This window comes from Sorex fumeus, unplaced genomic scaffold, assembly GCF_029834395.1.
Source record: "Sorex fumeus unplaced genomic scaffold, SorFum_2.1 ptg000072l, whole genome shotgun sequence".
Classification (NCBI taxonomy): domain Eukaryota; kingdom Metazoa; phylum Chordata; class Mammalia; order Eulipotyphla; family Soricidae; genus Sorex; species Sorex fumeus.
Window position 1 is genome coordinate 33,742,772 of NW_026606129.1, and position 25,484 is coordinate 33,768,255.

Here is a 25,484-nt window from a genome sequence, read left to right on the forward strand (position 1 = left end):
CTTATTCATGTAAAATAACTTCTTTTCTGAATTGTATTTGATTTTTCAACCCTGTTACATGTTAGAGTCACCTTAGGAGATTTAAAAACCATCCCAATGCATAAGCCAAATTCCTAGAAATTGTGATTCTTTTACCCTGTGTAGGACACTGTTATCTGTATTGTTTTTGAAATATCCGCAGTTGACTCTGATATAGAACTAACACTGAGAAACACTGAGATAGTTTCATTTAGAAATGATATAAATGGAGAATCTGAATTGAAAGTTTCAAGTATTTATTTGCTGTTTCCCAGCAAAGAAGTACTATTTATTGGCTTCAAAAGCTTTTTTCTTCAGACCTTAAATCCAATGTAACAAAATGAGCAAGCTTGTGGAGTAGAGCTACGGGAGAAACAAAATTCCTTTACATCTGGAAATTCACCCACAGAGTGAGGTGAAAAACATCTTTAAAATTTCCATGTTTTTAAGTCTTTCAAGTAGACACCATAGACCATTTCTTAGTACCTATCATCATAATGGAGTAGGTTACATTACTTATTCTTTTCCCTTCTTGTGCTTTGGCTTTGGAATTACAGACTGTTTCTGCCCTGGATACATGGCATGCTGATGTTTATGGAAATACTCCCTTCCTAATACGCTAATTATAATACTTTGTTGTAAAAGGATCCAACCAGGCCTCTTTTTATCATCTGTGCTTTTACTTTTCATTTGAAAAGGACTGTGAGAATAGGGTTGTCTTGAGGGAGAAGCATATACTTAATGTTTATGCCCATGGACTGTTAAAGATTATAAACCATCCTGGAAATACTGGCTAAAGAGAAGTTAAAGAGGCAGGTAAATGTCTCCAAAGAGAGAGCTTGGCTCAGGAGGAATGTGTTTAATTAAAGTTTACTCCATTCCCAGGAGCACATAGAAGCAGCTATCCCTAGGGCATTGGGATTTTCCCTTGGGAATAAATTCTGCCACCTCTGGTCACCTTTCTCTGTTCTGAACTTTCAGAGGCTCATCCTTATTTGGCATGCTGTGACTTTCCCCCTCCCTAAAACCACGGAGAAAGAGCCAATATTTTTTTTCTAAAATGTTAATTTCCTTGCTTTAGGCTTATGTGGGATTTGACTGGAAACTTAATCTGGGTGCTTCAGCGCCTGCATTATGTTTCGTTTACTGAAATGGGGCTTAAAAAGAATTACTTGATACCTCAGGAGTCAGAGGAGCCTTCCTTTTTTTCCCCCATCGTCTTTTATCTTAGGCACCGGGATTTGCCCGTTGAGAGGGGGTGCCAGCTGAACTTGAGCCTTCATAAGTTTCAGCCTGTTGCAGACCAAGTTCAGTCCAGTGTTCTCACTTCTGGGACCTTCTGCTGCTGCCACTCAAGGTTTATGGGTTAACCAGGGAACTCTAGCCCTTGTTTCTAACTGTCATCTGTCCTCCCTCAGCAGCAATACTAGGGACAGTCGATCATTTAATACCAAACACATTCTGAAGGATCTTGGTGTGGAACTTGAATTACAAAGGGTCTCTATGCCAGAAGCAAGTGTCTTCGGTGAAGCTTCTCTAGCTCTGCCCTGGTTCTCTTTCATGGCACCGAGCATCTCAGAATCCAAGTGTCGCTGGAGGCTGAGAATGCCCAGTTTAGATCTCAAGAGGGGCTGGAGCGATAGCACAGCAGTAGGGCATTTGCCTTGCATGCAGCTGGCCCTGCTGAGCTGGGGTCGATTCCTCCGCCCCTCTCGGAGAGCCCAGCAAGCTACCAAGAGTAAAAAAGCCTGGCAAGCTACCCGTGATATATTCAATATGCCAAACACCGTAACAATAAGTCTCATGATGGAGATGTTACTGGGCCTGCTCGAGCAAATCGATGAACAGCAGGAGGACAGTGCAGAGCAGTGCAGATCTCTAGAGCTACATCACCCAATGAAAGGTTCTGCACCCAATGGAATGTTCTCTTTCTCTGTCCTGTCTACACGGGCTACCATCTGAGCACTTGAAGTTGCTAATGTGACATGAAATTGAGTATGGAAATTCAATGTTAGACAATGTAAATGTATTGATTGGGAGTGCATGTGTGTGATTTGGGGGCAAGGGGGGGATTGGCATTCTACAGGTCTAGGAAAAACCCCTGGTGATTCTCAGCAGCTTGGGGGGGGGGGTTGGTTATTAATCAGGTCTGATGTTTTGGTGCTTCTAAAGTTCAGTGGTGTCAGGGACCACCAGGACCCCCAGGGCCACCCCCAGTGATACTTTGTAGGCCACCTGGTAGTAGGGATGAACCAAGATTTTATATGTGCAAAACATGTCCTCTAGCCCTTTTATTTTCTACCCCCTGGGTTTAATTGGGATCAGCACTGTGGCACTGCATCACTATCCTCATGTTGTTCATTGATTTCCTCGAGTGAGCCTAGTAACATCTCCATTGTGAGACTTGTTGTTACTGTGTTTGGCATATTGAATATGGCATGGGGAGCTTGCCAGGCTTTGTCATGCAGGCAAGATACTCTTGGTAGCTTGCCGGGCTCTCTAAGAGGGGTGGAGGAATCGAACCCAGGTTGGCAGTGTGCAAGGCAAAGGCCCTACTCGCTGTGCTCCAATTGGGATTAATGTGATTAATGTCAATTTAAATTTAAAAAGCTCCTCTGTGCTTTTGGCCACCTTATTATGCAGAGCCACCCCAGGCTGCCCTTGACTTCAGAAAAGATGTGTCTGGAGAGAAGTTGACTCTTTCAGGTGCTCTAGAAGCTTTGCAAACCTCCTCTCTCCAGGAAAAAAAATCTCCTTGACTTCTGAACCATCCCCAACTCATTTGGACTAAATCAAACTCTATATTTTTAAGCTCTTCATTGATTATTCACATCTTCCTTAACCAAGTTCACTGTTAATTTTTTTGTCTTATCTTCTTTGTGATTATATCTTTAACCTGTATTCATCCCTAAATTGGAACTATTAAGTCACTTCAAAGAAAAAAAATGTTTTAACAAATACTCGAAATTTATCAGAAGGGTTAAATTTTTCTCTGGAAACTTGAGGAAGGAGTAAGAAACCTTTCACAAGACTTAGGAAAGGGAGAACTAGAAAGTGCCATGTTTCCTGAGTGCCCAGCAGGCAGGGTGCAATTTTGGAGAACAGCAGTGAAGTAGACAGAGTCTAATTCATGTTAGCAAACACAATCCCGCTTGTCTCTCAGAGATGATTTGTGCAAAGTACGAGGCAGAGAGTGGTGAGTATTAGAGATTTTGGAGTGTTTTGTCACATCCCATCTGAAGAAGGCATCTATCAACGATAAGGACACTGATACAGTGTCTTCAATCAGAGCTCCACAGACTGGTTGCAGAAGTGTGGTGTAGAAAGGTTGAAGAAAGCTATTCTGGTAGGAGAGAACCAATAAAAGTAGATGGCCTTCCTTCTTCTCCATTCTTCTCCTCCATGGTCTTTGATGTCTGCTTCTCTATATTTGCCAATGGAATAACAGTGACAGTGACATTTCTTAGACATACATTTTTAGATTGGAGTCCACAAGAAACAAGCCAGTCGGTGACCCCATTGATGCTAGTGAAAAGATTAGTCTCGAATGGAAGAGTCCATGAACTGTACTTTCTCCATTCAGCAGTCACTCATATAACTTGTTCCTTAGCCCAGCACTCAGTCAGTTTAATGAATACAGTTACTGAACTGGAGGACAAATGGAAGTTGCAAATGTTAGCTGCATCCAAGAGCTTTCATTCAAAGTCTTAAGAGCTAGAAAATAGTGTTGGACTTCCTAGTCAAAGGTAATTCATGACATATCTAAAAGTTACTTATCCATTGTATTAAATGCTATTTTATTATGCAAATGTGACCCTTTCCTATGAAGGAGCAATGTGTAGGGATTCTAGCAATGTGAGAAAATGGCATATCAAGGACTATGGCTTGATGCTCATTTTCCACATTAAAATGGCAGCCGAAATCTATCATGATGCTCCTGCATCCAGTTAAACAAAGCATCATATCAATGTTGTTCTTCTTACCAGCTTGATTGGGATTGTTAGGACTTAGAGGGCAGTTGAATTTACACTCATTAGATGGTAGCATCAGACAAAATGCAGCTACTTACCTCATGAGAGTCCTTTATCCTGTTTACTGCAAATAGCATTAAGTTCATGACAGCAATGAGTAATGCCCAGGAAAGGCAAAGATCAGCCTCACACTTTTTCATCCAGCAGCACTGTGAGAAAACAAGTAAAGTTGTCCAGTTTAAGGGCAGATTCTCAGATTTCATTTCAAATTTCCTGCTCTTTGTTGTCCTTTCTTTAAGCCTGAACAATGGCTGAAACTTGTTTCTTTTTTATTTCACTTCCTCTGCTTGAAAAACATGAAGGGGGGAGGGTGGAGGTGGTTCAAAGAGTTTAGTGTTATCTTAGAGACAGAAGTGAACCTGATCATGGTTTTTAGTCCCTGTAGGTCAACTAATCAGGTAGTTTGGCTGCTTTTACTCAGTTAAAAGCCTACCTGAATTTTATTTAAAGAAGATTCCTGTTTTGATTCAACACTGAAACTAGACTGCTCTCTACTTTCATTTCCCTGAAACTATTTCTTTCTCTTAATTTGCATTTTGAGGAAAATCAACTGAGCTTTATTTTGAAATGACTTTTAATTTGATTAATACTTATTGAGCCCCCACTATGCAGTAGACACTGGACTGATGTTTTTGTCATTCATTGTGGATCAAGACAATGACAGTCCCTGTCCCCATGAAATGTACAGCCTAATGACTCCCAGCCCCATCAACTTACACACTTTTCTGTTCTGTAAATTGGGAACAAGAATACCAGTCTTCCATAGTAATTTGTCTGATACAATCAAGATACTGATTAAGCAATAGGATATTTTTGTACAATAATGCCATTTGTTATATACTGAGTCCTAAGAAAGTCTTCAATTTTTTTTTTTTTTTTTTTGCTTTTTGGGTCACACCCGGTGATGCACAGAGGTTACTTCTGGCTTTGTACTCAGGAATTACTCCTGGCGGTGCTCAGGGGACCATATGGAATGCTGTACTATCGCTCTAGTCCCTGTATTCAGATTGTAAGTTAGTAAAGTAAAGTAAAGGCCCTCCCGTTGATCATCGATTTGCTCGAGCGGGCCCAGTAACGTCTCCATTGGAGACTTTGTTGTTACTGTGTCTGGCAGGCATTTTTATAATGTTCAAGGTTGTTTTAAACTGCTATTAGTAAATTACTCTGCTCTAAATCAGAATTTCTTTCACATCCCCCATAAAATGAGAGGAAATGCCTCCAAGTGTTGAATGGAAAGTGGCTCTTTGTCACCTGACATGATTTTCCTTCCTTCCAACCTCATGATGCATAAATGACATATAGTATTGTTTTGTAATGCTGATCAGCTCTGGAGGGGAGGTGGGGGTGGGGGGTGGGGGGGGTTGGAGCGATAGCACAGAGGTAGAGCCTTTGCCTTGCAAGCTGCTGGCCTGGCCAAGCCAGGTTCGATTCCTCTGCCCTTCTCCTAGTGCCCGGCAAGCTACCTTGAGTATCTCTCCCGCACAGCAAAGCCTTCCAAGCTATCCGTGACGATTTTGATAGGGCTAAAGCTATAGCACAGCGGTGGGGCATTTGCCTTGCGGGCAGCCAGCCCGGCAGAGCCGGGTTAATTCCTTCAGCCCTCTCGGAGAGCTTGGCAAGTATTCAATATGCCAAACACAGTAACAACAAACAACTCTCAAAATGGAGATGTTACTGGGCCCGCTCGAGCAAATCGATGAACAACCAGAGGACAGTGTTTGTTTGTTTGTTTGTTTGATCAGCTCTCAGGATCAGGCTTAAGTCTTTATATAAGTATAAAAGGGGTGGTATAGTTAAGTAGCACACTGAAGTTACAGAATGGATTTTCAGCTTGCATAGAAAACAAAATGTAAATCACAGGAACAATCTTGAGGCCTTTTTTCCCCATAAAACAGCATCTAATATTTAACTTGGTTGACTATGTATTTGGACTGTTCGGCTTTTTCTTCACTTTCATTGATTAAATTGTGGATTTTTCTAAAGAATCAAGGACATTAAAGATCATCTTAAAGATTACTTTGTTCATTTACCTCTTTGACTTGTCAGAAGACAGACTATTAGAATAGATGAATAGTTGCTTCCAGACCCTTCTCTGTTGTAGCCAGTCACAACTCCCAGCATAGTGGATTCATATAGCATAGAGGTAATCATATAGCATAATTTTTACATGAGTAAATGCCCTCAGTGAGAAAAAAAATAACAAATACTGCTTTCTATATATTTGAATGACTTAGAACTCTTAATCAAGTTAATTAAATATCTAGTATAATTGCTGTTCAATTTCTTCTATATTTTTCTCATCAGTTATGACTCAGAGTGTAGTGTTTTTATTTCTTTAAAAAAAGAAAGTCAAATATACTTTAGCTCGACAATTTAGAATTCTGTAATCTTCAGGCGCCTCATTGCCTCTTCATCTCTGCATGTCAAACTCACTAATTTTATTAGCATTTTGCCAGATAATACACTGTGTCTCAAAGCCAAGGGAGATCAGCTCTCTCCTGTTAAACATGTTGCAAGAGTCAGCAGACGATTTGAAAATTGAACTTGATCCTCAAGTTACTGCCTATTTGTCAAACCTAAACTAGTTTTGAACAATATTTTTAAACCAGATTACTTGCCTCTAAGAAGGATCTTTTACAGATACTAAGAACTCCTGGGAACTTTATTATAACAATGATTGGTTTTATTATATCTCTTTGAAAGCTTTGGATAATAATGGTAACACAAAGTTATTATATTTTAATTTGTCTATTCACTCATGTTTCATAGAAGATATTTTAGAAGTCATTAAACTACTTCATTCTATTGATGAGTAGGAATAGATTTACCAAGCTCTTAATTATCTTGTCATGTTTTTCCTGCAATTTTATTTCATGAGAGACCATTTGCATGCAGTGAATTTTTTCTAACCAAAGACTGCTGGCGTGGCATTCTTTATTGTCTAGACAGCTTTTCACGTGTCATTCAACCATTTGTCTCATCATCCTGACTCTAAAAAGTACCGTTTCATAGATTAAGAAGTGAGGGTTCCAAGAAGTTATGTAGCTTGCACATAATGTACAATTATTATTATTATTATTATTATTTATTCCATGGATAATGTTAGTAGAATTCAAATGTTATTATTTATTCCATGGATAATGTTAGTAGATAGCGGGTAGGGCGTTCGCCTTACAAGCGGCCAACATGGCCGACCCGAGTTCGATTCCTCCGCCCCTCTCGGAGAGCCTGGCAAGCTACCGAGAATATTCGATATGCCAGACACAGTAACAACAAAGTCTCCAATGGAGACGTTACTGGGCCCGCTCAAGCAAATCGACGATCAACAGGAGGGCCTTTACATTACCTTTACCTAATGTTAGTAGAATCCAAATTCACTGTCAAGATTTTGATCTTGTTAGAGACATAACCAAGTTGCCCTTAGAAAACATCTCCTAAAATAAGTGAAGTAAATTAGGAAAATTCACAAATATTTCTCTAAGAAATTAATTACTTTTCCTTCCCTTGCATATTTCCCTCTACTCCTATAGGCCAAACTCACTGCCGTTGACTTCTGTTAAAAAGATGTCAAGTTAAAGCTTTACAATGGGACTATATTGTCAAGCATCAGAAAGATTGCTTGACTTTGTTTCTCTCTAGCCAAGAGAATTGATCTTGTCGAGATTATTTTACCTTTTGGACCCTGATTTCCCCATATGCAAAGTGGTGACAACACAAGTACATGGTTTTGATGAGTAGATGAGTAGATAAAAATATTCATTACAGAGGGCTGGAGCAATAGCACAGTGGGTAGGGTGTTTGCCTTGCACATGGTCGACCCATTTTCTATTCCCAGCTTCCCATATGGTACCCCGAGCACCTCCAGAAGTAATTCCTGAGTGTGTGTGAGCCAGGAGTAACCTCTGTGCATCACTGGTGTGACCCTCCCCAAAAAATAAAAAGAAAATACTCACTACAACACCTAGTACTTTTCTAGGCAATTTGTTTACATTCTATAAATGGTAATAATGATATTAAATACTTCAAGTGAGGATATTATTCATTATTATTAAAATTCCACACATCTGAGTTTAAAGCATAAAGTTTTCCAAAAGGAAATTAGAATGCAAGATTCTGGTTTGAATGTAAAACTGTAATATTGGAAATAAAATAAGGGACATGTTAAATCATGATAATGTAAGCAGTAGGGACCAGGCAAGGGGGTGGAGAGGGAGAGTCAGAGGAATGGCTGGTATGAAACAAGTTTCATTTCACTAACACCAGCTCAAAGGCCACATCCTTACCACCAGCTGCCTGCCATCATGACGCAGTTCGAACCCACTGTTGCCAAATATTTTTTATTAAATGTAATTAGAATTCTGTATTTTCATGTGAGCTATCAAAAGTTGAAAAAGAAAAGAGTTCAACCTTTGGCTTTGGAATATGAAACCGATTGCCAAGAGGAAAGTGGGATAAAGACCACACTAGAATTGACATAGTGAGTAGTGGAGGGATGTAGGCACTTTGATGCTGGTGGGGTACAGTAACTTTGTATATCAGTATCCTCTTCTTTAACACTATTGTAGGTGCTAGAGAGGTAGTAGAGTCTGTGTGGCATCTGCCCTAAAAATGGTAAACCTGAGTTTGATCCCTGACAACCTCTATGGTCCCTGGAGCCTGCCAGGAGTAATTCCTGAATGCAGAATCACTAGTAACCCCTGAGCACTGTCAAATGTGGCTCAACCCCTCCCTACAAACAAACCCCACCCCTGGCCCCCAAATCACAAAACAGCACAAGAAAACCCACTGTTGTAATCATCTTGTCTAAATTTACAATAAAATACAACAAAATCTACCCTAAAAAGAAAGTTTAGGCTATACAGAACATATCTGTGGTCTGTCCCATCACCTAGTATTCTCTGCTTAACTTCTCGCCACGTGCTTTACTCCCATGTTACTTGGTGATCAAAACCCAAGGGACATCAGGAGTACGTCTCTTTGAGTGAAATATTTTGACCATTTTTCCAGGCAAAATTATACAAGTATCATTTGTTTTTATCACTGTTTTCATGTACTTTATACAACTAATTGATAAATCTTGCTGTCTCTGGTCACACGTGAGGACCATGTAGCACATTTGAAAGGGTTGGGAGTTCCCTCTCCAAATAAATTTATAAATGAAAGCCTCCTTTCATCGAAACTGATCTTTAGATTAAACAACTTGCCTATGTGAATGGTTCATCCCAACCACCTATTTTATTTTTCTGATTCTCTAATGGTTGCTTCCTTAAAAAAAATTATTACCAAATTATGTACTTTGCTTTGCATTTTCCATTAAGTTGCATTTATGTCTGCTTAAATTGAAAATGAGTAACATAAAAACAAAAACGTGTTTATGTAGACTGTTTTTTTCTTTTTGGGTCATACCCAGCAATGCTTAGAGGTTACTCCTGGCTTATGCACTCAGGAATTACTCCTGGATGTGCTTGGGGAACCATATTGGATGCTGGGAACTGAATTCAGGTCAGCCACGTGCAAGGCAAACACCCTACACACTGTACTATCTCTCGGGCCCCTAGACTATTCTTATTTCCCAAGTTCTTTGGATAAGCATTTTTTGTGCATCTTGTTTATTTTCCCTTGCAACAGTGTAAGTATCTTGAGGAAGGCATCTCTTAGTCTGACCTACCTTTTCATGAGAGTTTAATATGAGGTGCATAAGGGCAGAGAATTATGGATGTTTGTTAGGTTGGCTAATTTTTCTTGTAACAAATTATTTTCACTAAATTAGAATGTTATAGAACTCTATAAATTGTGAGCTCATTATCTCGCTGTACTATTTAGCAATGCTTCTCTGAGTGTCACCAAGAGGGTTAGTTAATCATTGCTTATTTTAAGTAATCTTTGGGTTATTTTTCTTGTTGCTATAGCATCCCATTCAGGTCCTAGTCCTATCAATCAAAATGGAATAGTTTTGTCAGTTACTATCACTTTAAATTATCAACTTAGAGCACCTCTCAGCGCAAGAATAAAATTATTTGGACAGTTTATGAAATAGTGTTAACTTCTGCTCCTTCACCTAAAATGCCATCCCATTTACTTAAGCATGCAGCTTAATTTTCGCCACCTGTTTCCAACTTTCCAGCCCCAGTTCCTGCTTGCTTGCTTCTTACTGCATTTTGTTTTGCTGATCTCAAAGTCTCAAATATCCCAGATACATACATGCATTGCCAAAATTAGGTTTATCAGCAGTCAACTAAAATTGCTCACATATAGACAACAACATTTATTGCAGAATACTCAGTACTTCCCAGCATTCAGAAGCATTTATCTACCAGAGTCCTGTTTACAGTGTAAGAAGGTGATTAAGAGACTTAAAAGATTTTCAGCTTCTAAATATGACAAAAGTACTAGTATTCTAAAATGCAGCCTTTGGCAATACTAAAGATATTTCCATCTGCAGGAATCATTTTTAAATGTTTGGAGTTTTTTTCCTGATATGTGATCCAATTCTGGGACATAGAATAAAAAAGGGGGGCAAATTTAGCAAGTGTTGGAAGAGCTCAAACTGCACTTCATTCCTTAGAGAGTAAGAAAATTTAGGGATAAGGAAGAAAACAGAGTGTGCTTATGTGGGAGTTGTTCAGAGTTATTTGGCTGTGGAGTGTTAAATAAGGAAGGATGCAACTGAAACTCCAGCTTGGTTATTTTATGTTCGTCACTGGAAAAGCCAGTTACTTTTCCATTCCACTATAACTTGTTTTATTCTACAAATGACTTCTTTAAAATTTTCTTATTAACCAAAAATTAAAATTCCTAGTTTAAGGGCACACTAATGTTTTTAATTTAAAGTACTCTTTTGGATTGGTTCTCTTAAAATATTATTTTATTCCTTTAATTTATTCTTTTGATGAGCACAAATTTGTGCAAATGCTGTTTCTTAAAGTAACCCACAGTAAACTATAAAACTCATGAGTCACAGAGGTTACTGAAACCCAAACCCTCAATGGTAAATTTATTTGGTTGAGCACTTCATAAAAAGAAGGAAAGATATATACTATCTATGTTGCAGTGAATTTAGGCTAGAGTTTTATTAAGATAATCTAAACTGTCTAGTCTCAGTGGTTGATTAGCCATTTCTTGCCTTTTAAGTTTATAAACTAAACTGATTTCATCCAGTTCAACTTTAGAAAAGAAAGCTTCTGTTCTGAACTTAGGTAGACAAAGTTTGGAATTCTGTTCTAGGCTGCTGGGAATTTTTCTATGTTCTCTCTCTCTCTCTCTCTCTCTCTCTCTCTCTCTCTCTCTCTCTCTCTCTCTCTCTTACTCTCTCTATCATCTCCCTCTCTCTCTGTCCCTTTGTAAATCTAGTGTTGGCCATAACAATCCTATGGACATCATTTCTTATCTACACTAGATAGTGTTGTCCATGCCAATCCTATGAACATCATACGTACTAGAACATTCATGTGCCTCTCAGTTTTTGAATCTGTCAAATGGAGGATGCTTATGTTGTATCACTCTCTCTTCAGAGACTTGACCTCTGGATACCCCATTCTGCTCCACCTCCTCTGTTTTATTTTATTTATTTTTATTTTTATTTATTTATTTATTTATTGAATCACTGTGGGAAAGGTTACAAAGCTTTCAGGTTTACATCTCAGTCATGCAAATATCAAACACATTTCCCTTTACCAATACTTATTTTTTACCATGAAGAACCCCAATAAAAACCCACCCCCCACCCCTCCCAGTCCCTGTGAGGCAGATGAATTCTAGTTAACACTCTATCTGCTTTGATTAGATTCATTGTTTCAATAAAAGATTCACCACTATTATTTAGAGTTTACCCCCCCCCCCAAATCAGACATGCTGAAAAAGCATTGTGAAGTGATTTGCTTTCTACAGCTGGGTTCAAGAATTAAATGTTGGTTTTGGATTTCTGCTATTTTACTTATTGACCCTGGAAGTATTTCTACTGAAAGTCAGATAGTTAAGAAATTGGTTTCTGTGCTCTGGAGTCATGGCCATGCTGGAGAGCCACTCATGGGGGGCAACTGGTGGCCTCGGTAGGGCGTGAAGGGCGGACCAAAACGCCCCCCTTCCCATGAGGTTTTAGTCACCCCCACACCCCCGGCTCATACCTGCTGTCCACAAGGCTCCCATGCGGCCGCCATATTTCTTTCCAGAGAGGAGAGGGTGAATGGGGCAACACCCTTTCCCCTCAGGACAGACATGATGGCCTGGATTAACGCATAGTCCTCTGTTTTAAACTGTATTCTCAGCTGAGTAACTTTCTGTTCTTTTTCTACTTTCTCAAAACCCCTATCCTTCAAAACCGGGCTTCTCCTTGAAAATGAGCTATTCCTAGATCAGTTCCTCTTCTTTGCTGATCTCATACTTGCATTCAAAAGGAAGAAGGTTACATTTGCTATTTTTACCTCTAAATCTTCTACATGCATCACAAAAGGTCAGGGACAAAGTTACTCTTTGAAATATCTTAGTTTCATGGTACATGGAGATATCACAGACCCTTGATAAATCGTTTGGTAAACAAATTTCAATGTATAAGCATAGATGATCTTTTATACCTGGTTTTTTTTTTAAAAAAAAGTGATTTATCTGCCATTTCAAGAGATTTTAAGAGGATTGAATAAGACATCCTTGCCCAAGACACCTGTTTCGGTCCCATGTACATTCTGGTCTTCCACTTTACCAAGTGGTAGTATCTCCAGTACTGCGTCTATGACCAAGTGGTAGTGAAAGAAATACTCATCTCTCCTACTTTTAGAATACTAATCATTAGTTCATAGCTAACGTGATCATAGCTCAAGTGATAAATCACTTGCCTTGCATATATGAAGTCTAGAACTTACCCTTTCTTGCCAGTACACTTCAAATGTAAAATGTTAGGTCTTGCTAAGAAGTTCAAGTAACTCTTCAGAGAAGGAAAATAGTCCTAAAATATCTTTGACTTACCCATAAGATGTGGTGGTTTGTTTTTAGCTATGAACTTAGGTATTTGATGCCCTTGCAGATGTCTTTATTTTAATGGGAATCATGAAAGAACTACTCCTAGCTTGTCTGACTCGTTTTATTCTGGGTGTCAGGCTATTGGGAACAGCCAATAGACTCTTGCCACCTGGTCTCAGAGGACACAGGCATTGGTTGCCAGCCACACAAGCTTTGACAGCTATCTGCCAGATGGTCTCAGAAATGCTAACTGCAATTAAAAACCTTTCCCAGAACAAGTCTTTCAATTGTGGGCCCATATGCTGATCAGAGCCTCAGGGCATATGATCACTTAAGAGTCCAAGCTTAAGAGAAAAGCATCTGGGAAGAGTTTTAAGATGAGAAATGCATGTGCAAGAAAGCAAGATATATATATATATATATATATATATACACATATATACACATATATGTATATATATATATATATAAAATCTTAGCACACCCAAAGTGAGAAAAGAAAGAGAAAAATTGGCCACGTATTGCATTCTTTCTGGCTTTTGTTCTCAAAGTATGACTTGGTGGTGTTGGCATAATCTAGGAATATTTCCTACCTTTAAAAGGAAGTTTGGTGAGTTAGACTCTAGTGCTCCTTCCTTCATCAACATCTATTCTAGGTATTGGCAAGGAAGGGAGGACTTTCTGCATGTGCCTGAGGAGAGTCCATTTTGATGACTTTAAGGCTAAAAAATGTGTGAATGAGCTTCAGGCAAGGAGTTAGAAGAAATTATTCCTCAAGATGGTAGCATTGACTATTGCCCGATATTCCAACCTCCTAAGTTGGCTATAAACTTCATATTTGGTAACCCAACAATGTTTTAAGTCAATCACTATTTACCCCTAGAGGTTAAGCATGTTCTTTTTAAATTTTTATTTTTAGTCATTTATTTTTAATTGAATAACCATAAGATAGAGTTACAAATGTTCACAATTAATTTTAATGCATGCAATGATCAAGAACCTATCCCTCCACCAGTGTACATTTTACACCATCAATGTTCCAAGTATCCCTCCCACCACCCCCATTTCATCCCGCCCCCTGCCTCTGTGGCAGGTGCATTCCTTCTTACTCTCTTTCTCTACTTTTGGGCAGTATGGTTTGCAATACAGATAACTAAGAGATCATCATTTATGTCCTTAGTCTACTTTCTCCGGGAGCATGCAGCTTCCATCCGGAGCTATCTCTCCAACCATCATTGACTTAGTGATCCTATTTCTATCCCAGCTGCCTTCTCCCCCATATCATAAGGCAGGCTTCCAACTGGGGAGCAATCGTTCTGGCTCTTGTGTTAAACACATTCTTAAGGACTTTGTTTTTGAACATGTGAAAAGTATACTCTGAAGTATAGTGATTTCTCTTCACCTGTTGCCATGGATTATTTGAAATGTGATTATTTATACCAATTTTAAAGACCCTGCTATAAAATATAAGTAAGAGCTTAACGGACATTTGTAGAATCAATTCATACTTAAACCCCTTTCCCCAAATAAACCAGGATGCTACAAAACAGTACTAGACAGGTGAGATGGATAGAAAGACACACTGAATGCATTTTTATGATGTTTTCAGGATGATTTGTGAAATCTTGGGGCTTTACCTAATAGTTTAGTTACTAGAAAATTCTATTTTTTTAAATTTTTATTAGTGAAACACCATGAGCTACAGTTGTAGACTTACAAATTTTTGTGCTTGGATTTCAATTATATAATGATCAATGAACCATGACTTCTGTCCAGAGATCTTTGTGTATTTTTCTGGAATAAGTCTAAACCTTAAACTGTGAACTCTCACCTTTAAAGACAATAGCATCATTCCAGATAGAGACACAGTCAAGCAGTTACTTAATTAATTTTCTCTAAATCAGGAACTTCTGTGTCTTAGCAGTGAGTTTAAGGAAAATGTGCCTTAAAATGAGGAAGGCAGTCTGAGCTAGACTGAAGGTCTTTAGTGAATCATGGGATCGTTAGAAGAGCGGTGAAATAGAATGGGCCACGGGACACTGTCAGATGCTGAAATAAGTTACCATGATCACTTCCTTCCCCTAGGGAGTGACTTTCTAGGGCAGAAACATTTTGATTGGAACTTCTTTCTGTGGAATCTTCTTCAGTAACCAGTTTGCCCACGATGGCTATATAATTTCCTTAGGCTCCTGTCCTGCTCACAGAGAGTCAATAGGCATTCAAATACAGCACCTTCATGTGAAAGCATCTTAATTAAAGACCCTTAGGAGAGCAATTTAACAGTAAGAATCGAAGGGAATTTTAAAGTTAATTAGGATTTGCTATAGGGTTAATTTGGTACCTTTTGTTGGGTTATTGTTTAGAGTAAAATCCTTTTCCCTGGTTTTTCCTGTGTATGCATTTACTTCTCAGTCCTTGACTTGACATATCTTCTGTGTTAAGTACAAGGCGTTTGATTGTCTTATGAAGTCAGAGTAGTAGTTTCTTTCCTGTAGACTGCAAGGCACTGATGCAGTGGTGCACTGATCCTTCACCACCTACTGCACCCAACTCTGATTATCAGTGTGCTGCTCCCTAGTGTGTTAGCAATGGCATTTGAGGACTCTGGGGGTAGGCCTCAATGATGCTTACTGTCTGCAAACAATCAGGAAACTGCATTCTGAAGTATTGAAGCCAAAGTTTCTGCCTCCTCTGCCTCCTCATTTCAGAGGAAGTTAACAAAACGTTTTGTCAAAATTAGGTGAGCTCTTTTCCCCAGCAAAATGAAAGCTACCGTTAAGCCCCTACACCCACTTCTGTACACCAGAGAGATACACACTCACAAAGAAGAAAACTGACTTAAAGCAAGTCTGAAAATATCTTTGCAGGCTAAAATGGTTAAGGTGGAAGGCCTGTTAATAATGAAGGCAGTTGGCTGGCTTGTTGGGGAGTTGGTGGGAATTGTAGTGAATATATCCTGTGTGAAGTCTTGGGGGAGAACAGGAACAAACGGATGAAGCCAAAAACTGTTTCCCTTAGTGATAGTAAGTTTTACTACAATAATGGGAACAATGAGGCTTCCTTGCTGAGGACTCCTATTAGATCCTGTATGTATTTTAGCTAGCACACTGTATGTACTTCCTATTATGAACTCCTTTTTTGTGCGCTTCCCTAACCTCATATACCTAAGTGTCCAGGTATGGAGTAAATTTGTCTGTTTGCTTTGGTTTCCCAGAATTTGCTAGAGAGGTTTGCTCTTTCTGGGCCTCCAGACTAGGAGTGTATTCACTGCCACATGCAGGCCTCTAGGCACTATCCATGGGAGCTCATGCACTGACTTACTTTTCTGGAATACGTATAAACCTTAGTAGGCTGTAAACTGTCACCTTCAAGGACAATAGACGAAGAGCTGTGAGAGTGGTGTCCTTGAGCTGGACCCTAGTTGGCCATTCTTTATTCAGTCTCTGTTTCTGTCTCCGTCCGTCTCTCTGTCTTTGTCTCTGTCTCTCTCTCTCTTTCTCTCTCTCTCCCTCCCTCCTTCCCTGCCTCCTTGTTTGATTTTTGCCGGTCTCTTTTCTGTTGCTTCCCTGTTGATTGTGCTTTGCAGGCATCAGATCTAAGCTACTTATCCTTGTCAACACATCTGCGGCTGCCAAGGCAGCTTCCAGCACGCTTCTCATCAGTGTGCCTGTCTCTCATATCACTCCCGACTCCTGTCACTTTACTCACACTTCTTAACTTTTGTTAGAAAAGGATTTGCTAGCCCAGAAAAGGAGTCCTGCCCCTCCAAGGTGTGGAAGTGCTAATTACGCAGGTTTAGGCTCATGCTTGGCACAAGGAAATGTCTCCCAGCTTTTAGTGAGGGATTCCTCTCCACTTCAGTTGGTGCACATGGCCGTGTGTGTGTGTGTGGGGGGGGGGGGGGGGGGACAGAGGATCTGTCTTGTGACACTCACCATTGATTTTTCAATACTGTTCTACTTTGCAACTTTGGTGGGTCAGAGATTTCACCCTTAGTTGCCCACTAGAGTCATCTGGGCAGCTTCTAAAATTCTTGATGCCCACACTATCCTCCAGGGTAATTAAATGAGCATATCTAGAAGTGGTACCCAGAATTTCATAATATTGTTTTTTAAAAATTTAGTTAATTGTACTTTAATTTAAAATTAGCAAAATTCTCTTTTATTAAAGTTTTTAGTTTTTCATTGAAGTAGCATGGTTACAACACTGTTTATGTTACGAATTGCAAAATTACCACCCCTCTACCACCACTAGAATGCCTAAGACCCTCCACCTCTCTCCCCATCTACCTTACAACACATACATATAAACACTGCCCAAACCTGACTTGGTAACATCTGATCTGTGTTCAAAAGCCTAGGAGTTGAAGGGGTTGTTATCATTAGATATTATTTATTCCTTTGCTTTGTTTCTTTATATACTGCATATATTCTGCATTTGTTCTTTTCCCCCTGACTAATCTCACTTAATATAACCCCCTCTACCTCTATCGAGTTGTAACGAAGGCAAGATTTCATCTCTTCTTTTCGCTATGTAGTATATTAAACTGTGTATATGTATCATGATCTTCATTTTAAATCCATTCATCTGCCATTGCACATTTGGATGGTCATCAGATCTTGGCTCTTGTAGATAGCACTTATAATTAACATAGCCCTGCATTTATTTTTTCAAATGAACATTTTTGTGTTCTTAGGAATAGATGCTAAGAGTTGGGATTACTAGGCATACAGGAGTTCTATTTTTTATATTTTGAGGTGTCACCATACCTTTTTCCATGTGTCTGAACCAGACAGTAGTCCCACCAACAGTGAATCATGGGTCCTTTTTCTTTGCATTCCTGCCAACACTGGCAGTTTTGGTCTTGTTGATGTATGCCATTCTTCCTGATGGAAAGTGATATCTCATTGTTGTTTTGACTTATATTTTCCAGATAATCAATAATGAAGAGCACCTTTATGCGCCTCCTAGCTATATAGATGTGTTCTTTGATAAAGTGTTTTTTTTTTTATATCCTCTCCTCTTTCATGGGGCTGATTGTTCTTGCTGTTGTTATTATTTAAAAGCATCCTAGGTGATTTATTTCATTGTGACCCAAGAGTTGATAGCTCTTGGTCTAACCTTAAATCCTAAAATGCTAGAAACCCGAATTCCAACTCAAAGAGGATTAATTTTTGTATTTAACAACAATAAAGATTCTAGGTCTAGAGAGGTACTACATAGTTCAAGGAGCTTGTCCTGCTTGTAAGCAACTTGTCTTCAATTTTGGTATTGCATGTAATCCTGGAGCACCATTAGGAAGGTGGTGCTGAGCACAGAGCTAGAAGTATGCCTGGGGCACTGCTAGGTAGGGTTCAAAAGTTTGTAAAATATAAATAAATATAAAACAATAAAACTCTCCAAGAAACAAATAGATGTTTACCTAAAACATGTATATATCAAAAAATACCAACAACCATAATAATAACAATAATTTTGTATCAAATAAGCTAGACCATTTTTTCTTTGCCTGTGTCTTGCAGTGAAATCTAAAGAATTGCATTAGTAGTTTCACAAGCGAATCAAATCTAACCATTATAGAAAAATATATGTATTTGTTGTTATGTTAGTCTCAAATTGAAAACGAGTTTGAGAGAGCATTTTGGTCTGTATTTTTAGCCAAAGCATAGAGCTCTTGGTCTGGGAGACATTGAGAATTTCAAAATAGTTCGGTACCTAAAAATACCCTTCCTGAAGTGGGACTTGAGGCCTGAGAGGGATGAATGGTTTTTTTCTTCTATATTTAAAGTTGCCACAAAAAGTCTATCTTAAATTTATATATGTTTGTATTTTTAGAGACCCAGGAAGCAGGTGTTATGCACCAAGCAACAAAGAGGGTTACGTGGCGGGGCAGTGAACAGAAACCTAAAAATCTGAAGACAGGGAGAAAGGCAGGAACCTTTGACATTAGAAAGAAATAAACTTTCCACAGATAGAGGATGAACAAACTTGCCTCAGTTTTTGCAGTGGAGATCTGTGTCCCCCATCTTCCTAAAGGCCAACTACTAGGTCTGGGCCACATGTGTCTAGGTGTTTCAGCTTTCTTAGTCTAGCATAGAGGTAAATGTTTTTTAGTACATTTTCAGGCTTCACTTGACTCTAAACTCATGCCTTTATGCTATTGCCAGTGTAAAAGGAGCACATTGAAGAAAACATTGGGGACGATCTTGTATCTCCTCTCAGCCTATACAATGTATGCTGCAAAGAGTCGTCAACAGGTTATGGATGAATATGAATGTATATTAATCCTGACACTTCCTTTATCTGCAAACATATTCTGTGTTCTTTCCCACTTGGTATGAAGGATCAAATGTAATATCTTGTGCTTCTTCGTTTTGTGACCAAATATCCTTTCAGTAAATGTTTTCAGACACTTTTTATGTGACAGGCACCATCCTTAGCATAGGTGACATGATATGTAAATAGGCTTAGAATAACCCATGAAATTTTCATTTTGACAGTGAATTTATAAATGAGGAAGTGATTTGAGGGAGTATGAGCTAAAGAGAAAATTCTTCTATAGAAGTTGCTATAGACTAGCATCAGGGCGGTTTTCTAGCAGAAGAGTGAGAGCCAGGCTTAAGGAAGGAAAGGACTTGTCTTCCACTTGGAAAAGCCCGTTTCTCCTAAGGAGTGATAAGTCCTGAGTTGCTGCTGGTGGTGGTGGGGTTAAGGGATAAAGTGACAGGAAAACGCTCTAAAGAAGTTGCATGACTTGGATTCACCTGCAGGATTTCAGCACCTCCTCAGTGTTTTGAATCGTGTCTCATAGACACCCTAGCCAAGGCTGGTTTGTCAGCTGATTTCTCTCAAGGCACTGGAAGTGAGAGTGAAGAGAATTCCTTACAGAAAAGACCTTTGACAACTCTACAGGATGTAGGTCAGGAAAATCCTGCTTTACCCCCACATTCTCCCAGAATGTGGCCAATTTCATTCACACTTTAGAACTCTGCTCTTTGAGAGATGTCTGCTGGTCTGGGTGCGACTCCTAGATTTAGTTCCCACATCTTCTTTGCTTCTCTCTATTTTGGGTCACCCTACCCTGATCTTCCCTCGTCTCTTCACCTGACCAAACTATTATTTACTTCAGGGTACTTTCCATTGTGCCACCAGCACCTGCTGCTGTGGAGTGGGCTAATCCAGTGTGTGCTTCTTCAGAGGCTGCAGAGGTTTTCTGTAGAGAGAGTGTCTTGTGATAGTCACTGACAAAGGCAAGAGGTTCCTCCCACTGCCCCCACCTCACCCACCACCCTACAATGGCCTTGATTACAAATGGTCTCTGGGAGGGAAGCTATACTCTGATGTGAAAGCATTCTTTCATGTTTCTCGGTATTCATTCTAAGGACTTCGGGTTTATTTGAAATTGCATAAGATCATCAGGTGGGGGACTGGAATGATAGTACAGTGGGTAGGGCATTTGCCTTGTACATGGCTGACCCGGGTTCAATTCCCAGCATCCTATATGGTCCCTTGAGCACTGCCAGGAGTAATTTCTGAGTGCAGAGCCAGGAGTAACCCCTGTGTATTGCCACATGTGACCCAAAAGAAAAAAAAATAAAATAAGATCATCAGGAATTTATTGGCTGCTTAAATAATCATTTCCTGTTTCTTTCTCTTCCTTTTTAGTTAACAATGACATGATGGCCACAGACAGCAATAGTGCAATAAAGTTTTCACAGTTGTGTAAATTTTGTGATGTGAGATCATCTACCTGTGACAACCAGAAATCTTGCATGAGCAACTGCAGCATTACGGCCATCTGCGAGAAGGCACAAGAAGTCTGTGTGGCTGTCTGGTAAGGTCGTGTTTTATGAATCCTCGCCTTTTCCTCTTGTATGGGTAATCTGTGCTGCTTGTACAGTGTCAGTGTGTCTCCATTTCTTAAAAGTAGACACTCATTCCCTATCCTTTATATGACCTCTCTTTCAAATATCAGCATTAACATTTGCAATAATAGAGATCAAACCTAGGCACACATGCGTATAAAACAGACACTGTTGCTGAGACACATACCCAGCCCTCTCTTTCAGTTATTAAAAGTAGTTTTCTAGGGACCGTGTTTTTATTTGGTGCATACACAAGTATTTTTGTGTGCTTGTGGTATGATATTTATAATAAATCTTATCAACAAGAAGGATTTCCCTCTTAACTGGTCCTTTAACTGAACCCCCACCACTCAGTGTTACACTGTAGTGACAACAGAATCTTTGTTCTTCTGAGGCAATGACAGACCTGTTTCGTGGGAGGAGAAGAAATGAAAGGTGGACTGTCAGAAGAGAACAAAGCACTTATGAGAATAGGGGAAGTTACTCCAGGAACCAGGAAAACATTTCATTTCCTAGTTAGAAGTTCTGGCCATGCCCTTCACAACCTCACTGGGCCAGCCACTACATCTTTCCCTTGGATTGAGTCATCTATTTTTTTAGATGAAATTCCCTTCTTGCTTTCTTAATTAGAACCCATCTCTCTTACACCCATGCATGCACAAACACACATACACATCAGTATCTCTTCCTCACACACAAACTCTCATATATTCAGTCCCACTCTCATACACACTCACATATACTGAGACACACACAGCCTCAAAAACCCACATTAATTAACATATGTATATTATGTATATATTTCAGACTCAATTCTGACATTTTGAATTAACAGCTAATTTTTTTAGGTTATTTATGTCTCTTGGCCTTTTAATAAACAAGAATGTAAAGAAACAAGCACTTTTCTCCTTCTGAGGGCTGTAAGTCTTTTGAAACTTTTTCCACATATAAAGTTGATGATAGATATGAACACCTTACAAATTTCTGCACACACTGTAATATGAACTAGTTTCTTAAGAACTAAAAGGAATATTAGCAGCAAAGGTCTCCTATGACTGCCTGTTGTACCTGTCAGCTTCCTTCATACTGATATCTGAATAATATTGGGAAATTGCATCCAGTGAGAAAGGATAGGTATGGTTAGAAGTATATGAAGCACATCATCTCAGGAATGATTGAGGCATTAAAATGGGGTTCATCCATAAAGAGAGAGTACAGACTCGATTTCAGAGATATTTGAAGGATCCTCTGGTGAAAAATAGAATAAATTTGTTTGCATAACTCTGAAGGACAGAAGGAAGCACTATAAAATTTAGAAGGGGAGGACCTTTGTTTAGTGCAAGTGTAAATATTTTCTTAATTGTATGTTTCCAAAGTGTGGAACAAACTTCCTTCTCAGCAAGAGTAAAGCTCAGGAGAGGTTGAAACTGTATGAAAGTACAATGCAGGGCAGATAAAGACACCAGACTGGACAATCTGAAGGCTTCCTTCATTTGTTCTCTTCTCTGTTGGCATTGCAGTGAAATTTCTATCAGGGTGCAAGAGCTTATTTCATAGAAACAGGCTCTTTTAATCATATTTTCTCCTGACCTCTAAGTACAAGTCTGAGTTATTGATTATGGACCAACTATCTCAGGAAAAGATCCTGTTTGCAGATTACAGGAAATAGGAACATGTGGGGCAGAAGCCACTGTTCCCTCTGCTCTCCAGTTCTGAAGAGTAAATGTAGTGACTGTTCATTAGATCTGATTTGGTAGAGATTGACTGCTATGGAGAATGTGGACGCCATAGCCCTTACCCCAGACCCAGACCCAGCCCTTACCCCAGACTCAGGACTGACCACCTCAGCTCTGTGACACTGGTTTCTGAGGATTTACCTGAATCTTTCCAGAAAACCTCCTCTATTGACCAGAGAAGCTTTGTTCATTTATGGCTCTACCTCCTGGGTAGCCCACCTCTCTTGCCTGGTTTATGCAGGGATACAAATACCTGATGATTCTGCCACAGATATCTCTGTGGGCCATCTAAGCTACACATTTTCCAAAGAATCAGCTCAGTTGTTTTTTTTCATCTGTGTCTATGTGCATGGGATAAGGATCAAGGCGATCCTGAAACTGATCTCCCCTTCAGATACCAAAGGATAACTACAGTTAAGTTTAAGGGAGTGGAAAGTTATCTGCAGATGTTAAAATTGCCCAAGGCCCCATTTGCTCCCAATCTCCACAGTGTTTAAGGGTCAACTCTATTTTCCTTTGTTTCCTTCTTGTACCCAGCTGTATGCAAAGATGTTCTACAAAGTTAGTTCTGCTTACCAAGAAGAGCACTCTTGCAAGAGTGAATGGAGGAAGCAAAGGAGGTCTTTAACCAGACTCAAGTAGTATGATTCATTTCCTCTTTGTCACTTTAGTTCTCTAGGCCAATGGGAAGTAGAAAGCAGGAGCTGTCCTGTGGCTACTGCAGCTGTGCTGTATGGCTCATAGCTTCTCCTGCATCCCGTTCCTTGAAACTTTAAATGAAAGAGATTCCATGCTTTTCCCTGGAAGCATAGAGGGTTCAGTTTGTCTTTATTAAGAAACATCAAATTCCACACTCTGCATATTCATACACATTCTTATGGGGACAGGGAGAGAGATGCTCTCATTTTCTGGTTGATATTTAGCAAACACTTTCTATAGTTTGAGGTTCAGGATGGGTAGATTTTTTTTTATTAAGTATTGAGTCTTTGTAATTTACACAGTCAATCATGGTTGAATTTCAGGGATACCGTTTTTCAACACCAATTCCACCACCAGTGACAACTCCTCTGGCTAATATCCCCCAACTCCCTTCCATTTCCCAGTCGGCTTCCTTGACAGGTACATTTTTAAGTGAAGTTTATGTAGTTTGATCTTATGTTTGCATTATTGCTGTCTCTGTCATTTACATATTTATATCATAAATGTACATGTGGGCTGGAGCGATAGCACATGTATATACTTATACCACACTTATACACCACTGATGTTTTTGACGCTCCGGATCCCTTCCCCTATTCCCCCTCATTTTCCTTTTCTTACCACCATAAGTTTCCTTCCTTCCCTGCCTCTTACATTTCTGTAAAGGGTAATCTTGGTATTTCCCCTTGAAAGCATACATTTCCTCCTCCTATTATTCTGTACACCACAAAAAGTGAAGTCATCTGGTACTTGTCTTTTTTCTTCTGGATCATTTCATTTAATATCATAATTTCCAGTTCCATTCAAATTCTAGTGAATTGAGTAAATTCATCTTTTCTTGCAGTTACATAGTATTCCATTGTGTATAGCATACTTTGATTATCCACTGATCTGTGGTTGGGAATCTAGGTTGATTTCATATCTCAGCTATGTGCTGCAATGAATAGTGGTGTGCAAATGTCCTTTTGAATGAATATTTTTGTGTTCTGGGAGTGGATACAAAGTAGTGGAATTGCTGGGTCATATGCTGGCTCTATTTTTACTTTTCTGAGAAACCCCCATACTATTTTCTATTAAAGTTGAATCAATCAATGCTCCCACAAGCAGTGAATGAGAGCAAAATTATCACCACATGCCTGCTGACAAAGTTTCTTCGATGTGTGCCATTCTTATTGGTGTGAGATGATATCTCATTGTCATCTTGATATTGTTTTCTAATAATAAGTGATGATGAATATTTTTCATGAGTCTAGTGGCCATCCTTTCATCTTCTTCAGAAAAAAAGTCTTCATTTCATGTCTCTATTTGTTGATAGGGTTTGTTGTTTTCTCTTTGTGAGTGCTTGGATATAAAGCATTTTGATCATATGCTTTTTGACCAAGCAAGTACAAGCAGAGATAAACAAATGGGATGCCACTAAACTAAGAAGCTTCTGTACCTCAAAGGAAATGATCACCAGAATACAGAGACAGCCACAGAGTGGGAGAAATTTTTTGCCAATTCCTCGTCCGATAAAGGCTTACTATCTGAGATATATGAAGCAACGGTAGAACTTTACCAAAAAAAAGAAAAAAGAAAAAAAGAAAAACCATAACACCCTATAAAATGGGAGAAAAGACGAAAAAAACATGTTCAATGCAATTTTTTTCTAGTATCATGTCTATGTGTTTTGGGTATTAGTGTAATGCTTGATTCATAAAAACTGTTAGGAAGTATTCCTTTTCTTCAATATTTTGGAGGAGCTTGAGGAGTAAAAGTAGTATGTCTTCTTTGAAAGTTTGATAAAACTCACTGAAAATCCCAAGGAAGGTAAAATTTTAATGCAGGTTTTCTTTCCAAAAGTAAAGTCTTCCTACAAAAGCTTTCAGAGCCAAAATGAGGTAATATGAAGAAGCAGTAACCTCTAATTTACATGGAAAAATATTTCTGTGTTCTCAGACACTTCAGTATCCTAATAAATCATACCAAATAACACAGAAAACCCTAAGTGGCATCATCTAATAAAAACAGGAAATATATGATGCATCCACAACCTGCAGAAAGCTCCTGAGGAAGGAGCACAGTGGTACTCCTTTCATTATTTCCGGCACATGTATCTTGCTAGAATAGCTGCTGAAAAACCAACCCTGGTCTCTATTTTCACTTTTTGCCTTATTCATTTAGACAAAACAAACACAAACACT

General features: G+C 39.2%; 1 protein-coding gene across 1 annotated transcript in view; it reads left to right on the forward strand.

Moving 5' to 3' along the window:
* The window catches only part of TGFBR2 (transforming growth factor beta receptor 2), a 104,602-nt gene that overhangs the window by 24,898 nt on the left and 54,220 nt on the right, over positions 1-25,484 (forward strand). Inside the window, exon 2 of the mRNA XM_056129537.1 lies at positions 20,667-20,835. Coding sequence (XP_055985512.1) covers positions 20,667-20,835 — 169 coding nt within the window. The remainder of the gene's footprint in view (positions 1-20,666; positions 20,836-25,484) is intronic.